At 36.3% G+C, this 18053-nt stretch overlaps 3 protein-coding genes across 3 annotated transcripts; all 3 read right to left on the bottom strand.

Annotated features, from left to right (window-relative positions):
• Positions 1-95: 95 nt before the first annotated feature.
• On the bottom strand, positions 96-4150 carry LOC147559471 (UDP-glucuronic acid decarboxylase 2-like). The gene is made up of 7 exons (XM_086661375.1): positions 3392-4150; positions 3145-3292; positions 1811-1890; positions 1600-1683; positions 1429-1503; positions 1160-1252; positions 96-622 (listed from the first exon to the last, which is right to left on the bottom strand). Exons 1-7 carry the CDS (start codon positions 4007-4009, stop codon positions 407-409), a joined length of 1314 nt encoding a protein of 437 aa, XP_086517501.1. The 5' UTR covers positions 4010-4150; the 3' UTR covers positions 96-406.
• A 3890-nt stretch (positions 4151-8040) lies between these two features.
• Positions 8041-14882, bottom strand: PRL1 (pleiotropic regulatory locus 1). The gene is made up of 17 exons (XM_086661374.1): positions 14511-14882; positions 14340-14364; positions 14063-14174; positions 13325-13403; positions 13131-13196; positions 12081-12165; positions 11678-11770; positions 11417-11480; positions 11226-11311; positions 11034-11135; positions 10865-10948; positions 10156-10216; positions 10002-10068; positions 9727-9804; positions 9412-9476; positions 8673-8750; positions 8041-8573 (listed from the first exon to the last, which is right to left on the bottom strand). Exons 1-17 carry the CDS (start codon positions 14642-14644, stop codon positions 8401-8403), a joined length of 1452 nt encoding a protein of 483 aa, XP_086517500.1. The 5' UTR covers positions 14645-14882; the 3' UTR covers positions 8041-8400.
• Positions 14883-17029: 2147 nt separating this feature from the next.
• LOC147559469 (pectinesterase inhibitor 6-like) lies at positions 17030-17913 on the bottom strand. The gene has a single exon (XM_086661373.1). The coding sequence runs from the start codon at positions 17807-17809 to the stop codon at positions 17207-17209; it is 603 nt and encodes a 200-aa protein (XP_086517499.1). The 5' UTR covers positions 17810-17913; the 3' UTR covers positions 17030-17206.
• Between the last annotated feature and the right edge of the window lie 140 nt (positions 17914-18053).

The raw sequence follows: 18053 nt of genomic DNA, 5'->3' as shown, positions 1-18053 counted from the left end.
CAGCTTGCACAAACCGTAAAAAAGTTGTATGGTTTACTTTCTTAGCTACTAACCTGAGGCATGGTTTAAAAGATGAGAGTGAGGAATAATAATGATTTGAAAATGATAAAAGATGAGAGAGGCACAATAATGATTTTGATATAGAGTAATAACACAATACAAACTGCAAAGAAAATATTACAAACATGAAAATGTATGCAATAACCTAATAACAGGAGAGGAGAAGCTAAATCTCCTAGGGTCACTATATCTGGTATGCAAACACATGGAAAATGGAAAGAAGAAAGAAAAGATTATTGCTGCTGCTTCTCTGTACATTGCTGTTTCGTTTTCTCCCGTGCTTTTATGTCTAGTATTATAAAAGTATAAAGACACTGTGTTTGTTTTACCACGGAATCCATGAGCTTTAGGTTGTGATGGACATGTCGGCCTTGTGGTCACCGAAGATGCGTTGGCGGAAGTCAGAGACCATGAGAGGAAGACCATTTCGGAGTGAGACAGACGGCTCCCAGCCAAGGAGTTCTTTGGCCTTGGAGATATCTGGCTTTCTCTTGTGCGGATCGTCTTCGGTGTTGGGCCTGAACTCTATTTTTGCGTTAGGGTCTATTGTCTCCTGCACTACCTGCACTCCCAAATGTAGAACTGTTTTGAACAAATATGTTTGAAAAAATGGAAAAGAAGTTTATAACCAGTTTGTACATTAGACCCTCTCACGTGAGAGGGCTGGCCGCTGATTTAGTTGGGTAGAATCTGTGGCTGACCGGCCTACAACCTTTCACATGAGAGGGTTGTACAGATACATGAGCAGCCTGTTCATGCATATAGCAGTGTTGTTTAAAAGTTGATTGACACGAGATATGATTCAACAACTTCCTCAACATCGAATAAGACAGTGGTATCACATGACGACTGAATGAGTAGCTCGACTGTATCTAGTTCTCACTTCGGGTAGGCATCAGTCCACCAAGGACGATAGTTCGAACACGCATTCGTAGCATGGGAATTTACCCCGTCTTGACATCTGTCTCGTCGACTAGATGGGCCAAAGGCAAAACATCACTTACATTTTAACAGTAGTTTTCAAATTGAGTTTTCCCCACATTCTCTAAAGGTCCTTACTTTAGAGGTAGAGAGAGAAATGGGTAGAATATGTTAATACCTGGGCAAGCTCCATCATGGTGAATTCACCTGGGTTACCAAGATTGAAAGGTCCAACATGTTCCCCTTCCATCAACCTCATCAAACCCTCGACCTGTGGTAATAACAAAAGTAAATTATACTACGAAAAAAATGTATTTAAATATTTTGCGTCCCCAAGTCCAAATGTGACATTTTTGGTTACGTCCCTTGCCTTACCCTCTCACTCATAAAAATACGGCTAACTATATCAAAAGTTCATAATACAATGATTTGAGCATTTTTCTTTACCAAGTCAGAAACATATTGGAAACTCCTGGTCTGTTTTCCATCTCCATAAACAGTAAGTGGTTCTTTCCTCAAGGCCTGCAAAATTGATTGATACTATCCCAATTAACTACACAAAATCAAACAAAAGTTATAAAACAAAGAACAAAATAAAAGATATTTGGAAACTCAAACCTGAGCAACAAAGTTACTGACAACACGACCATCGTCAATGCACATTCGAGGTCCATAAGTGTTAAAGATCCTTGCAATCCTCACCTACCATGATTTTATTGTTAGTTTTGTATTTTCATCAACTCAAAAAATATGATTTAACTTAACATATAATCCAATAATCTTTTTGGTTCTTGATAAATAAATCCTTAAATAAAAAAAAAAAAATTACCTCCACACCAGCGCCTCTATGATAATCCATGGTCAAAGTTTCTGCAGTACGCTTTCCCTCATCATAACAACTCCTAACACCTACAACCACCAAAGCAATATATTTATGTCTGTTAAATACTCCGATCCAACCTAGATACTAGATTTTACAATGGGCAGTCGACACACATACACACACAATTGACAAGGTTGCTGTCTTGCTGCACCCGTTGATTTGTATACAGACTAATGGCCAACAAGAAATGAAGGATGGTGTGATATGTGAAATATTTTACTACTAGCGCATCAGATACAGACAATATCACAAAAATATGATATCTTCTAACTTCTCATATTCCAAATGCTACCCAAGCAACCATGAAAATTTGGAGGCGGAAAATGGTAAACTCAATGACTGCCTACTTCTTATTAAATTTGGTGTTTCTTGAAGCCAAGTAAGATGCTTTTGTAAATACTCCAAAAAGACAGAATCATGTCCTTTGTGCACCTATCTCATAGAGTCACAAAGATTCCACTTATCATAGGAAATGTGACATCATCGATATTCTAGAAGTATCACACATAACTAGTATATACTATATAGTAATAGAGTAGCATCACATATGTAATAAGTATTTCATCTTCTGACGTAGATACATCAACATACATGAACAGTAATATTAGAGAACAAAAAAAATTAGACAAATTCTACACATTAATCTTATGTGATTTGTCGTGATTCTTGGTTTAGTGGTTCATAATCATCAGAAACACGAATCGCGACAAACCACATATGGATAACGTGACTTTTCTTGTTTCCTAACATACACTGCCACATTATTGTGAACCAATCTCACAATCTAGTGAATTCTAAATCTATATGGTGATGTGTCAAAATCTCAGCTATCCATAGTTGAAACAAATTCATGATATTTTCTCCTATTATCACCCATCTCCAAAAATTGAATTAAGAGACCATTAAAAAACTCGTGAGCAACCATTAATGACGGATTCTATAACATTTTTTAGATCTTAATAAAGACACCCCCAAATTCGTGGGTTTGTGTCAATGTGCAAACGGCCCATGTTAGATAATCTACAGCTAAACATATTAACCTACGCCAATTTCACAAAAAAAACCTCACCGGCATTTATAAACAGACAAAGAGCAGCCTCAGATTCCGGCCGGTCAACTCAACAAAATAAAAATATTTTGCTTACCCATATTCAACGTGAATCAAGAAACCCCATTAAAGACTAACCAAACAGAGGGTGTTATTAACTCACGTTAGATTTGCATAAACAGAATTTTACCCTGGATGGAAAAAGAAGGCGAAGGCAGAAAATGGAACATACCGATGGGGTTAACGTTACCCCAGTAAGTCTCAACTTGGGGATGTTGAAGAGGGTCACCATAAACCTCACTAGTGCTGGTTAGCAAAAACCTAGCACCGACTCTCTTTGCCAGTCCAAGCATATTCAAAGTTCCAACAACATTTGTCTTGTAAACCCTAGAAAAAAAAAATCAAGGAAACAATTCTAGAGAGAGAGAGAGAGAAAGTAAAGAAAATACTAGAATACTAATGAAGATGAAAAAGGATATAATAGTCTTGACAGGATTGAATTTGTAATGAACAGGTGAAGCAGGACAAGCAAGATGATAGATCTGATCAACTTCTAATAATAATGGTTCAACAATATCATGTCTAATAAGTTCAAATCTAGGGTTTTTAAAATGATGCATAACATTTTCTTTACTTCCAGTAAAGAAATTATCAACAACAATAACACTATCACCACGATTAATTAATCTATCAACTAAATGACTTCCAACAAATCCAGCACCACCAGTAACAACTATTCTTAATCCTTTATTTTTTAAACCTAATGGAATTTTTCCACCATTATGAGTTGTTCTTAATCCACTTGATTCTTCTTCAGAACTACTAGAGAAATAATTACTACTCCTAGAATTGTAATTATCAAAATTTGAAGAAGAACTGAAGGATGATGAAGAAGAAGAAGGTAAGAGAGCGAAGAAGAAAGTAGCGATGGCGATTCCGATGAGGATGAATAGAAATCGTTGTTCGCGAAGAAGGTAACGAATAGGGCGAGTTAAAGAGAGGCAATTAGGTTTGTTTGGTTTTGGTGAATAAGAAGAAGAATTTGACATTGTTTGAGTTTCGTCTTCGTGGCCTCTGTAAGTCAATTCTGAAGCCATTTCTAGAGAGAGAAAGTAGGAGAGAGAGAGAGAGAGAGAGAGTTGAAGAGAATTTGGAGAAAGTTTGGGTTGGGCTATATAACGGGGACGAGATTATTTTCAATCGCGGGATGCAGTTTCGCGCCACTTAATGAATTCCCTGGGCGCCATTTTGCCTGATATTATTAGGGTTTTGGTATAGGAAGACCATTTTTTAGCAAAGGCAGTGCATTAGATAGGGAGAGCACTCTTTTTAGAATAGGGAGGGATAAACATTTTTTTAAAAATATCTCAAATTTATACTTTGGTCTCTCCCATCAAACTATTTTGGACCAAAAGAGAGACAAGAGAGTATCCTCATGTTCGACTAAAAACCTTCGAGAGAGAAGAGAGAATCTTGTTCGACCTAAAAATATATAAGTGACATTTACATAAAAATAAATTTCGCTTAGCATAAATAAAAATTCATGAATACCAACTGAAATTTTTAAAAAAGTTCGGCCGGAGTGGTTGAAAAAACAAGACTAATTTGAGCCATCTCAGCCGAAATTTATTGCTATTTTCAGCGGGACCAGACGAAATTTGTTATCTTTTTCAATCGACCCAACCGAAATTTGTCATGTTTTTCAGCCGTTGCGACCGAAATTTGTTGTCTTTTTCAGCCGACCCTACCGAATTTGTTGTCTTTTTCAGTCGATCCAACCGAAAATTTACTATAGTGATGGTAAATTTTGCAAGTTTTTTAATACTAATGGTGATGTTGATAGTAGTGAGGATATTAGGGTTTTGGTTGTTTATGTGAGAGAAACTACAAGTGAATAAAATATTAGATTTATTATTAACTTTTATCTAAGTCCTTCTATTTTGGCACTATTTATTAAATGATCCTTATAACGCCCTCCTTAAACCAATTTGGTAAAGGAAGAGCAAATACATAAATTGACCTTTTTAACGCACTGCCTTTACTAAATAGTGCTCTTCCTATACCAAAAACCTATTATTATTATTATTACTACTATGGAAAAAATATCTGACAATTAGAGTCCACCTTATTTATTCTCCACGCGCCAAACATGGCTCATGGTTACCGTGTTGAGGAATTTAAATTCTTTGATATTTGAAACCACATGAATATATTGTTATAGGATGGTGCCGACCAGTCGTCTGGACTGTTATTGATACTGTCCGTTTCGACACACCTGGCCCTCACGATTTTAAAATACCTCATTAGAAAAGGATGTTTAACCTCTTAAGAGGAGCAACACACTCCGTCTCACCTCCAATGTGGAATTGCTTTACAACATGTATGACTATTGGTGAAGAGCACTACATTAGTGGTAAGAAGGTGGATAGAGATCAATACTATATTTAAGTACACTGTTTTTTTTTTTTTTGTTGAAAGATATTTTACATAGTTACACTTCCAATGTTCACTACTTCACTTACATATATGGCTTGGCAAAGAAGTAAAGAGGTCAGTAGTAAAAGATGAAGTGAACTTAAATTTACACTTTTTAAGAGCTAAGAAATGTGATTAAATAAATAAGAATGTAATTACCAAAGTAACAACTTTTGAATACCAAGTAAAGTTAGTTTTCATAATTTCAACAAAAAAAAAAAGTAAAGTTAGTTTCCTTCATCAAAAAAAAAAAAAAAAAGTAAAGTTAGTTAAAAATATGATGAAGTCCCTTTTTCTAAGCTATGTAATTATTAATGGAAGAGTTTATATTCTTCTCCTCATGATTGTAGTAAGGTGGATAAATTTACAGTCACCTTCACATATTCATATAAATTTTATTCGAATAATTTACCTAGTTATTAAGCAAATGTTTTATTAGTATCTGCAAAATCAGGGCCGGCCCTGATTTTTCGGTGGCCCGAAGCGAGGTCTGAAAATGTGGCTCATTTTATCAAATTGTAAAATGTATTACATGAAAATCGTAAGTACTGCAAAATATTTTCATCATATTTATAAACAAAATAGTTTTTTTTATGATTACAATCACAGAAATTTTGTTCTTTTGAAATTTTTTGATGCAAAGTCACTAATAATCGTCTAACAATCAAGATTGTCAGACATATCCTTCTCAATAGATAATATAGCTAACCCGTTTAACCTTTCTTGCGATATAGTAGATCGAATATAAAACTTAATCAACTTCAACTTAGAAAAACTTCTTCGTGCAGAGGCAACGGTAACTGGTATAGTCAACATAATTCTATAAGAAACCTATGTGTCCGGGTAAGAACCTTTCTTTTCAAAAAATCTAGCACTTCAATTGGTCTTTTGATCTCATTTAGTAAAAGACGCTTCAACACTTTCAGTTCAGAAAATAAGTCTAGTCCGTCTATATCATATGACTCATTATGCTTGAAAAAGGTTTCAAGGCGAACACATGAATCTCTCAAATCGCCATCATCTTGGGAGTTTAACTTTTTTAACTCAAATTGAAAACCAAATATTTCTTTGTACTTCTGAAATTGCTCGAATCTGCTCTTAAATGAACAAAGAGCATAATCTAATGTGTATATAAAATAATAAACTAAATGCTTCTGCAGACGACATTGATGGATCTTCACACACATTCTCCTCAAACTGTTTCTTTCTTCGAATAATACGTTTTTTTCCAAAATGTTTCTTCAACTCCCATCTTAATGGCAATCTCTTTAGCTTCAATCGTGCCTTCTTCAAACCCCACTTCTCTATAATCTTCAAGATAACGAATGAGCTCGTTCAATTTCTCTAACGCAACATCAATATTAATATCTTCAGTTTGAAGTGTTTTGCTAACAGAGTTTACCGCAAACAATATATTATGCCAAATAACCATGCTCAAAAGGAATTCAAAATTTTTAAAGTCTTGTTCTAATATATTTTCGGCACATGAGTTGTTTTTGAATCATCACTTGTCTCCACAAGTTCTTCTAAAGCTTCTAGTAATTAGGATTAAAGATTGAATTTTCATCAATAGTTTTTCATTAACTTAATAAACCCTATACCATCTAGATATTGTCAATTTTGTTATTATATATAACAGGAAAGGGAGAGAGATTAAATAAATTGAAATTTAGATTTAGATGAATTTAATAAACGCTACAACATATAAAGATCATATATTTATATATAATAGGAAGAAGAGAGAAAAAGTAAATAAATGGTAGAAAATAAGATTTGTTCTATCTTAAATAAGACAATAACTCAATGACTTTGAAGAATCCAAGGGAAGACTAGGTGAGATGAGTAGATGACAATGGATCTCTCATCCCGTAGTGGAGAAGAAGAGGGCGTTCTCGGGTCCGGTTAGGCACTTTGGCTTGCAGAAAGAAAAGGATGTTAGGATTTCATGATTTGGATATTCAAATTTCAAAAAATATTTTTTTTCATGTCAAACAAACTGTTGGGCCCACCATTCATTTAAAAATCATCAAATTTGGTGGCCCTTTTTACTTAACATTTGTTAAATAAGGCCCTTATAATTTTCTTAGAGAGTTAGGCTTCTTGTATATTTCTTAGAAAAATTAATGTCTTTGGTGGCCCCTAAAAGCTGGTGGCCCGAAGCGACGCTTTGTTCGCTTTGGTCCAGGGCCACCCCTGTGCAAAATAGATATTTAGCGGCTGCGTTTGCATGAATTCCCTAAATTTATAATTAGACAAAGATATTAAAATAATCTTAATGTCATTGTCAAATGCAAGAATCTAAAACAAAATATCCTTCACTTTTTTTTTCTTTTCTTGAATGTTCTCTCAAGATCTGAAACTTTGAGTAACCCATTAAGAACAAAAATCAATTGGCTGGATTCTTGAACTAAGAAGAAAGACTTTAAAATATCCATATTGGTTGGGTGGTGGGATTGAGGAAAGTGATTTTGACAGTCAACCCATATTATTCTATGGCCTCCTACTATGGGCGTGTAATCAACTAATTCTCACGTTTGTTTCAGGACTCCCAACCTAGATACTGAAGCTTATCCAACTCCTTCACTAATAAGTACATCAATGACTCATCACTTATGATATATGCATTAGAATTACATAATTTAGCTCTGAGTTCGAACGAAAATTGAACTTTTAAACTTATTAAGATTAGAGAGAAATTAAATTTACTGCATAACCGTATTAGGTGGTGCGACCATGACTTTGACTTCTACCAAACTGCCTGACTGGGAGCAAAATAGTACTTCAGAATTCAACTTAACATTCACATATTATAACATTTCAAGTTGGAGAATTCTAATAATAAACAACAGTTGGATTAAGTGCAAAACTTTGCGCAAAACTAGTTAAACAAATGACCAAGTCATTCTCTTCATTAGGTATTTCAGGGAAGCGTCACCATAAGGTAATCATGGAGTACCTGTACGAGAGAAGTTCTACTGGAAAAATGATTAGTCTGCTTAGAAACGACGGCTGCTTAGAAACGACGGAGCTCTTTAGGTGGTTTGTAGTTGAGAGGATGTGATTCAGGAGTAGCGTTCTCGTCTTCTTTCCACATTTTAATCGTCTTATCAGCTTCACAAGTAACAAGTCTTGAACCAGTTATGTCGTAGGAAAGAGCGTAAATGCCAGCTTCACTATCCAATGACCCTAAAATTTATACAAACAACACAATATGTAAATCAGTTTCTGATATTCCACATATCGTTAATAACTAAAAGAATGCATTCGAGATGAAGGATGAAATACCAGGTTGGACAATTGTTTGAGACTGCTGGAAGTTATGTCCACTTTTCCAGTCCCAGAACCACATGCTTCCGTTGTCACCTTCAAAATACCAAATATTTGAAAAGTTAGGTTCATTTTCGAGAATAAACGTTCATTCACATGTCACGAGGATCGACGTAGCATCAATGGGCATGATACGAGATTCGGTATCTACATCTTATGTGAATTTTCCACGCAATCGTGGAGTCTAGGGCCAGGTTAATATCTTTTATGCATATTGAAACAATGGTTGGTCCAAAAGTAACATATATTGCAAGTAAAAAGTGAAGGCTCAAATAACTATTAGAAGAATATGAATATATAATAGACAGTTGTATCTTTGGACTAGCCTTCTTCCCTTGTCGTATTGCATCTCATACTGGTGTACAATATTGATAGCCGTAAAAGTATCAATATTACATTCATGTAAGAAGGCTAGTACAACATCATTGGGTTAGGTTAGCAAGAGTGGAAGTGTGGAACTATTAGTAATCTAGGCAGGTTGTAGATGGGGATAGCCTTCTAATGGTTCCTCTAGAAGGGTCTGATAGGTAAAAAGAATTTTGGGTTTATTGATTAGCCTAGTATCCTATATAAACCAGTCGCAGTCAACAGAAATTCCTACACATGCATGTATAGAAGTATTCCTAGATTGACCTCCAATAATTTGCATAATAAAACTTATTTGTCAAACAATGAATATATATAATTTGCAATTTACCTCCAGTAGCCATTACACCATCTTCATTGACAGTCATTGCGTTTATAATAGTTTTCTGCTGGGAACTGCATAAGATCATTCTTGACAGTTAGCAAGACACGGATGATTTAATTGTTCGATCATTTGTAAAATTTTGTGTAATATATAACTAAATTCAAGGTCAGTGAGGCCAACACTGGGGCCCTTATCAACTTGGCCAGGAAGATAGATAGGAAATAGCTAAAGTGGAAGCCCCCTTCACATGCCGAGTAAGACAATTTATATTGCACATTTCCATAACAAAATAGATATTATGGTATATTACTGAGTACTCACAGCATATTGTGCATAAATTCTCCTTTCGGAAGGTTGAATTTTTTTATGTTGTCAGCTGATGCAGATGCAAAGCTATTCCTGAAATATGAGAAGATGATATTAGACTTCATTTACAAATTACAAGCTTCCAATGAAAGGACAAACAAGAACTATCAGGGGGTAACATATTTCCAAGGTATCGACAACCAACTGCTGGAGTCAGAGATGATGACATAAGTCATTGGCTCGAGACATGGAATGGGAAGAGAGAGGGAACAATATGTCAAAATACGTACTCCTTTGGATGAAGTGCCATTGCTCGAACAGATTTCTTATGGTGGGTGAGAGTTGCCATTGTTTTTCCTACAAGAAAGACCAATTGAAACAGTTAAGAAGCCTATTCATTTCATAACTGAAATTGGGTGTACATGCATATAGATTAATAATTACCATATCTAAGGTCCCAAAACTTGATTGTTGTGTCATGTGAACCAGTTACAACTTGTGGATCCTGAAAAAATAATAACAGTTAAGTTCATTCCGGTAGGACATTTTGATCACAAAATATATGGAGATGTTGTCAGTCTTGTTCGGAGTCGACTTAAAAGTAGTTTTCCCATTTCCAAAATCGGTGTAATTTATTAAGCACGTACAAATTAACAATCACTTCAAATGAACCTAAATATACTTTTGCTCTTAATTTTTTAAAAATTACTTAACGATATAAGGGGAAAGCCGACAATGCAAAGCTGATCCTAACAGAAGGCAAATGATTGCATCAAAACCTTGAAATTCACTAGAAAGAGTGAGATATCTATAGCTAAAATAATATCACTCAAGTCCCTCACTATAGTTGTTTCTTTTGGATTGTTAGTAGAGCGGTGGGAGGGATGCACCAGAAGAAGATCATCTGAAAATACATGTAGGTGACTGATCACTTGTGTCTCAAAGGTCTGTGACTACAGAAGTGAACACAAAAATTCTCCAACAATAGCAAAGATATTCTTAGGTATTTTCTATATTTGAAGACACGACAATTCTACGTGCAGAAACCGAAAATTGTGCACAACTTATACATGTAAGGTCATAAATTAGTCATGAAACAGTTTTATTTGTATTGTAAACCGTCATAAGACAAATATATTAGGGCATCATTTACCGTGGGTCGAGTAAAAACTGAGCAAACTGTATTGTCATGCCCAGAGAGAGCATGGATCTGCATCTTGCTACGGATATCCCAAACCTGGAACATAAGAAACAACTTTTAGGCATAAAACATAGCATGGTTTCCTAAGGCTTAATTACTACTTGATGAATATATTGCTTACCCGACAGACAGAGTCACGTCCTCCAGTTAGTAAAATATTAAGAGTTGGATGAAGAGCTAAGCAGTAAACACCACTCAAATGACCATGATATGACCGGATGACCTATCAGAGTAGCAGTCGATTTAAACATCCAAATTAGCCGAGCAAGACTGAAGCTAGTCGCCAGAGTAGAGAACAAAACTTTCCACCTACCTTGTTCTGTTCTAGGTCCCAACATTTAACTTGTTTGTCATCCCCAGCAGAAAACATGTATGTGTGTATGTTGCTCACAGCAAGGCCTACGCAGAAAATAGATGCTCAGGTTAGTGACTATCCACAACAGAGAATGTAAATGTGCATTCCCAGACAATTTATGCAATTGAAAGAGCAAGAAAGAACCTAACCTCGTACTTGCTCGATGTGTCCCGTTAATGTGAGCTTTAACCTCCCAGTTCCTACATCCCATATCTTACCAAAAGTAAAAAAAAATAGGTTCTGATTACTCAAAATGAATATGTTATCTATTTCAATATGAAGCTAACTAATGAAATATAACAGTTTAAGCAATAATTAGAACATCCAAACAACACAAGCACAAATTGTTCTGGAGCATCAACATATAGACTGTAGATATAGCAGTTTGGAGATCAAAAAAGTTCCAATACCTTTATTGTACGATCTGCAGAGCCGGTACAAAACCATGTATTGCTAGGATCAAATGCAATTGATCTCACCCATCCCAAGTGACCACTAATGACCTACAAAGTGATTAATGTAAGTTGGATGAAGTTTATTTATTAGTATAACACAAATTAGCATAGCTCCATTTAAAAGAATCTTTAGAGAAAACTGCCGCAATGCTTACTTGCGAGAATTAAAAAAACAGAAAAGCGGAAGAAAGAAACTAAATATTACGAATTGGATATGCAACCAACAGAACAAAAACCGGTTTCTTCCTTGAGGAAAAAAAACTAGTACGTTTTGCAAGTCTGCTACGAGAACAGAGTACTATAGCTTGCTCATTTCAAGTATGTCATCATACAATAAGATAAGAATTATTAGGTGTACCCTGTAGTTCTTCCATGGAGCACGCCATACTGGACGGGGCCATCTGCTAGGAATCCTTTCCATGAGGGCAGAAGTTGATGTATTCCTGAGATACAACAAACAAGTCGTTTAGGAGAGGGGGCAAAGGGGCAAATTAGAAATTAAGGACAGGGGGCCGAAACAAGTGCTTTAGAAGTGGATATTTTCGCAGTGAAGGTCAAATGCATCAGAATTTTTTTACTCTAATCGTCAAACAACAGTTTTTCCTACATTTATAATCATTTTGACTGCTAAATAAATAACTATCATTTACAAGGGGTGGGAATCCATCCTGCACGGGTACTCGAGTATAAATTACATATTAAGAACTCGGCACTCTCCTTCTCTCAAAAACTTCTCATAGCAATTAATTGTGCACAAGCAATTGTATTATAGAATCCAGACCGGAGTTTTACTGAACATATTTGGTGTGCTGCTGGGTGAACTTCAAATCCCGAGCTAACCCGCATGTTTTGTCAGTGTCAGGTACGGCTAAGTATGTTGGAGACTTTTATCACGTACCCTTGGGGACTTTTTGACTTGAGGAGGTATAGGCAGTTGCGATATTAGGGCCAATTCCCACCCCTATCACTTACATATAATAATAACTCTAATGAAAAACAAAAAAAGTAATAAAATAGAAGGAACACGAAGTCCTTGATATAATTGTAGTTATCTTGTTTCCTATGTGACAATTGTAGATCCACAAATGCTACCCAGGGACAGGATGGCTGAGATGTGAGTTTACTAAAAGGTGGGTTTAAGTCGGTAACATTGTTTCCCAAGAATACCCACTTCTGGAAGATGAGTAGCAATTAACAATAATAGATTTACCAAATGTTCCTAGTTTCTTGAAAACCTTACAATTTCCAGACTGGGCAAAAGCCGGGGCTGATCCCTTAATAGACCCGCCCCTGTTCAGGGGACGCATTGATCCAGTAATATTGAGGTTACAATAGGAAACAAAAGGTTGTCGGTATGTAACCCAAATCATGAAAAGGAAGCATAGAAATAAAATTAGAAGATAAGCACCTTTCTGAGCCTGTAGCAGATGTTAAAACTCCAGATGTGTTTCTAGATGCACCACTTGTATCATTGCTGGAAATCAGAAGACATGTAATCATTTATTCTGACTACAAAAAAAACTACTTGTGTAAATATATTCATATCTCTCAAAAGAAAAAAAACTTAAGAAAGTAACTATCAGGAAAAAGAGTAAAACTTACGGTCCTTTTGGTTGAAGAGGAAGGGAAAGAGCTAATGCATTTTGGACCCCTTGCTGTAAATCTCCAGAACCTTCAGGACCTGCATCAAATGAATGCAAGGAATCCCAGGTAAAGGTCATATTCATTTCCAAGATAAACCTCGAAACATACAGTAATGTTATTTCACGTCATCACAGTAATTTTGCATATACTACCTTATGCATACACTGATGCCTAATTGATTCTGAACAAACTACAAAGTGACTCGTATTAGTAGCGTGACTTGAAATTGGGTTCAGTTAGGGAAACAAAAATTAGAATAATCAGGAATCATATAAAACTTAAAACATTGAACGGATAGCAGACCTACCAAATTAGATAACTCAAATCTCAAACTTAGCCAACACAAATTTAGTTTAGTCTACGTATCATATATCCTATTTGAAAACTCCGTAGTCATCATCTCAACACTGGTCAACACTGGTAAAGACGCAAATATTGCATAAGATGGAACAAGACTCTTGTAGAACTTGTTAAAGGGTTCTCAAAATAAATAAATAACAAAACTTCAAAGATCATCGAATACGAAACGCAAGCAAAAACATTTGCTTATCGACATTTCAACTTCAACTTGCTCCAATCTAATAACTTGTCGATTTTTTAACAGACTTGCTTATACGAACTTCTTGCTCCAATATAAGAATAAAACAGTAGAATACAAAAACACAGTTATATGAGAGCATAAGAATATAGAAATACCTGTGAGAGCCAACACTTCAGAAGATTTAGAATTCTGGTGATCTTGTGAAGTAGAAACAGCTTGCTGTCCAGACTGACCTAAATTCTTTACTACTCCATACTCAGCATGCATCTTTAAAAATCAATCAACCAAAAACCATCAGAGATTTGAAAAACTAACAACTAAAATCAAAATCTTCTAATTAAGAACTTAAACTACAGAATCAATCAGACACAGAATTGACTCCCAATCACAATGTTATGAAGAGATTGATAAAAAGAAATATAATTTGCTTACCTTGTAACTCATTCGCATCTTCTTACTGCGTAACCACAAGAGAATCAATACAATCAAAATTATATTAGTACTTGAAGTAGAATAACAAAAATTAAAAGGTTTAAGAGGCGAGAGAAAATTAGGGTTTGCGAGAGAGAGAGAGAGAGAAAAGGGGGAATGGTGAAGGGATACCTTTCGGGATCGGGAGGAGCGTATTGGCCATGGATTGGAGAGAAGAAGTCGAGAGCACGTTTTAGGGATTTGAAGCTGAGCTTCTTGAGTGACTGTGGTTCTACTGGTTCCATCTCCAACGCCGCCCCTGGCATCTCCCTCTTTCTCTCTCTCTAGGGAAAACAAAGAGAGAGTCGCTTGGAGGTGAAGACCGAATATAGAGAGAGAGTGAGAAGAACTTATCACTGAATTTTAATTTCTTTCCGCTTGCAGAGTGTTTTAAGCGTTCGTTTGGTACCCGAGAGAAATCAAAATTGAAAAATCGAAGCAGTTGAAAAACACGAGAAACTTTTGGGCGAGGAGGGAGCAGCTAAAGGCACCCAAGATCAAATCGGCCGGGTGTCTATTCGCGCCCAATTATATACTCTAGAGTCCTAGGGGTGGGAAAAAAGTCCGCAAACTCGAAATCCGTCACGGGCAGCCATGTCCGTTAGAGCTCGCGGGTATCCGAAACTCGAAGGCGGGATTAGCCCGAACGATCTGATGAAATCAACAGATCGGGTACGCGTTTTGAAGTGCTACCCGGCACCCCGCCGGAGCCAGCCCGATAATCTTTACCTGACATAACCTATTTAATAACGTCATCCATTTATACGATGATACCTATGCACATTATATGTATGCTTGCTTGTATGTATTTATGTATGCATGTATAACATATATATAGATATATTTTGTCCAAGTGTGGAGTGTCCTTGACACAACATTGTTAAAAGAATCTTAATTAAATTTTAGTTTCGATAGAAATTTCGGTACCATCGAAATAGAAATGTTTTGGTCATTTCGACTGAGATATTTACCAACTTTGGTGAAAACACGATACTCAAGTAACTCAACCTCCCGATGCCCAAGAAACCCGGAAAGTTTGACGGACTTGGACAGGTTTTGGACACTAGGATTTTTTAAATAACCTGCCCGATTAAACTCGAAAGTCCGAATGGCCATAGAGTTTCAAATCCCGACCGGCCCGACCCGATGAATGACATGACCCGACCGGCCCGACCCGGACCGATTCCCACCCTACTCTAGACTTTGTCACCTCATGTTTGAAGTTGTCTTTAACTTTTGTTGCAATACATTTATCAATTTTCAATAGCTTTTGAAGTACATATTTCTCTTAAAAACTCAATCTATTAGCATACACATTACAGATGAGAGATTCGGTTAAGTTGTGGTTATGAATTCCACACACAACAATCAGCTTCCACGTATCACCTTCCTCCGTTATTCCTTCGAGATTGAATGGACGGTTGCAGTGTTTTGTGCTACTTTTCCCTTTTTTTCTCGGGGGTGGATTTGGTTTTGGAACGAAATTGTTTTTAGTATGTGTGGCTGGTACTCACCATTTATTTCACAAATTAGTTTTATGAGATAATTTATTGCCACATTTTCTAAGCTCTGACTTGTCTATCAAAATCACAAAATTATGTCGTGTACCATTTTCTTAGCCCATTCAATTTGTTTCTCTCGAGTTTCGAACACATTTTTAGTCAGAAAATACTCATCAACATTAATACTAACTTTTTGCCCCTCACTTGAATCTACATGGACATTTGAAACATACAGTTGTTGGATGTTCTCTTCGCTGCAGTAAGAGGAGTTTTCATTTGAAACATTCGGTTGTTGGGTTTTCTTCTTCTTCTATAACATCACGCATTCTCTCAACACTCTTCTCTAATGTCCTCTCTCTCAACACTCTTCCATCAATGACACCTTATAACTAGAGTTTCAGTAAACATCTAGCTCAAAGGTTCTCTCTATTGTGGATAGATACACCACAATAGAGAGAGCGAAGAGAGGTGATGGCCAACTGGAGGAAGTTGTGGTAGAGGGAGGAGGAGAGGAAGGAGAAGAAAAAAAATTAATGATGGTTGTCGACCGATGACTAGTCGACCACCTGCGACTGACACGAAGAACGTGACAAAGGATAAGGAAATTAGTCATCTATGTGGAGCCATTTTGGTGAGTTGGTCATCTTTATGGGAGCCAAATGGTTTTCGGTCGTCGTCGATCAGCAAGAAAGAATTTTCAAGAGTGGTAGAGATGAAAAGGAGAAGTCAACAGTTAAAGTTGACTGGCGGAGAAATAAAAAGAGGGTCAAAGTGGAAGTTGGTCATCTTTAGGAGGCCATTTTGGTGAGTTGGTCATCTTCTTGGGGCCAAATTAGAAGTATCCCTAAACTTTATGACTATGTTTGCAGGGCGGGAATGAAATATGATTCATGTGACCTCCAGTGTTTTGAAGTACATTCACTATCAACGTAGCTATCAGTTGTTGCCCATTAATGAATTATTGGATTACTATTCCAATTGTGAGATTTGAAATTTGTTGGTCAAATAGCATGTCATAAGATTGTTAAGATGGGAGTAGAAAATGTAGTAGTATGTAAGTTAAGGAGGATTTTATCGTGCCGCCTCGGTTTTTAAAAGTTCGTTCAAGTCCAATGGCTTGCATATACAAAATATTGATTACCAAGCATGTTAAAATCTCAAAAACTCAAATATGAGCCATTTCATATACATACTATAACCACCACTCTCATACTACATAATAAAAGAGAAAGGGGAAGCTTTGGCTCTTATTGTACACATAAAGCTACTACATTCCATACAAAAATAGTAACTAGTAGAGTGGTATACAAAATATATTTTTCAAAGTTATGGCTCATCATTTAAGCTTCTTTGACCAGAAGATGCAAGTTTACTAACGAAGGCCAAAGCATTACTAGTGATATAAGTAACCTTCACAACTTTTTTGTGAAGCAATTTGAACTGTTTTCCCTTTCTAACCTCCTCAAACCCATCTATACAAGTATCTTCATATGTCAAAGCAGAACTCATCCATGTCTCGATGTTTCCGATCTTATCTTCGAAGTTCGTTCTGCCCAAATCCCTTAGCTCGTTGAGTGATTGTTGAATGTAATCGACCGTATCTTCAAAACATTCGATACAATCTGAAAGAGCCCTTCTTTGCCTCCTTTTCAAAATTCTACTCTCATTTTTCTTCAAATTGTTTAAGTAATGAGCCACATTTTTAGCCTCTCCTAGTGTCACAACCAAAGCTGCCTGTGCCCATTTTTTCGAACTTCGTTTGGCTGAATTTGAATATGGTTCTAAAGAACGAATACAAACATCTGGATATCGAGTAACACTACACGCGTCTCTCACATATTCGTCTCCGTTTCTAGAGGCCGAGATAGCCTGACAAGAAAATGCCATAAGTATGGAAAGTAATGAGAGGAAAAGGCTCGAGTTTCTCATTATTAGACCCTTCTGTTTAGGAAAGAAGATCAGGGGAATGGGAGTAAAGAACTAAAGATGGAGGTTCAACTTAGGGCTTAAAAAGGAGAAAGAAAACTAATTTAGAGGGTTGGAAATGGAAGAAACAAGAAAAGTGTGAGTGAAATAAAAGAAAGGGGAAGACTGTTAGGAGGTTGAAACAATTTGTGGTGGTCAAGGATGAAACATGTGATGGGGCAGGTGGGTTTCTTGTAAATTGGGGAAG

Source organism: Eschscholzia californica, unplaced genomic scaffold (genome assembly GCF_041429995.1).
Source record: "Eschscholzia californica isolate CP2 unplaced genomic scaffold, dmEscCali1.0.p SCAF_2, whole genome shotgun sequence".
In the NCBI taxonomy this organism is placed as follows: Eukaryota; Viridiplantae; Streptophyta; class Magnoliopsida; order Ranunculales; family Papaveraceae; genus Eschscholzia; species Eschscholzia californica.
This window is presented reverse-complemented; position numbering and strand designations above follow the sequence as displayed.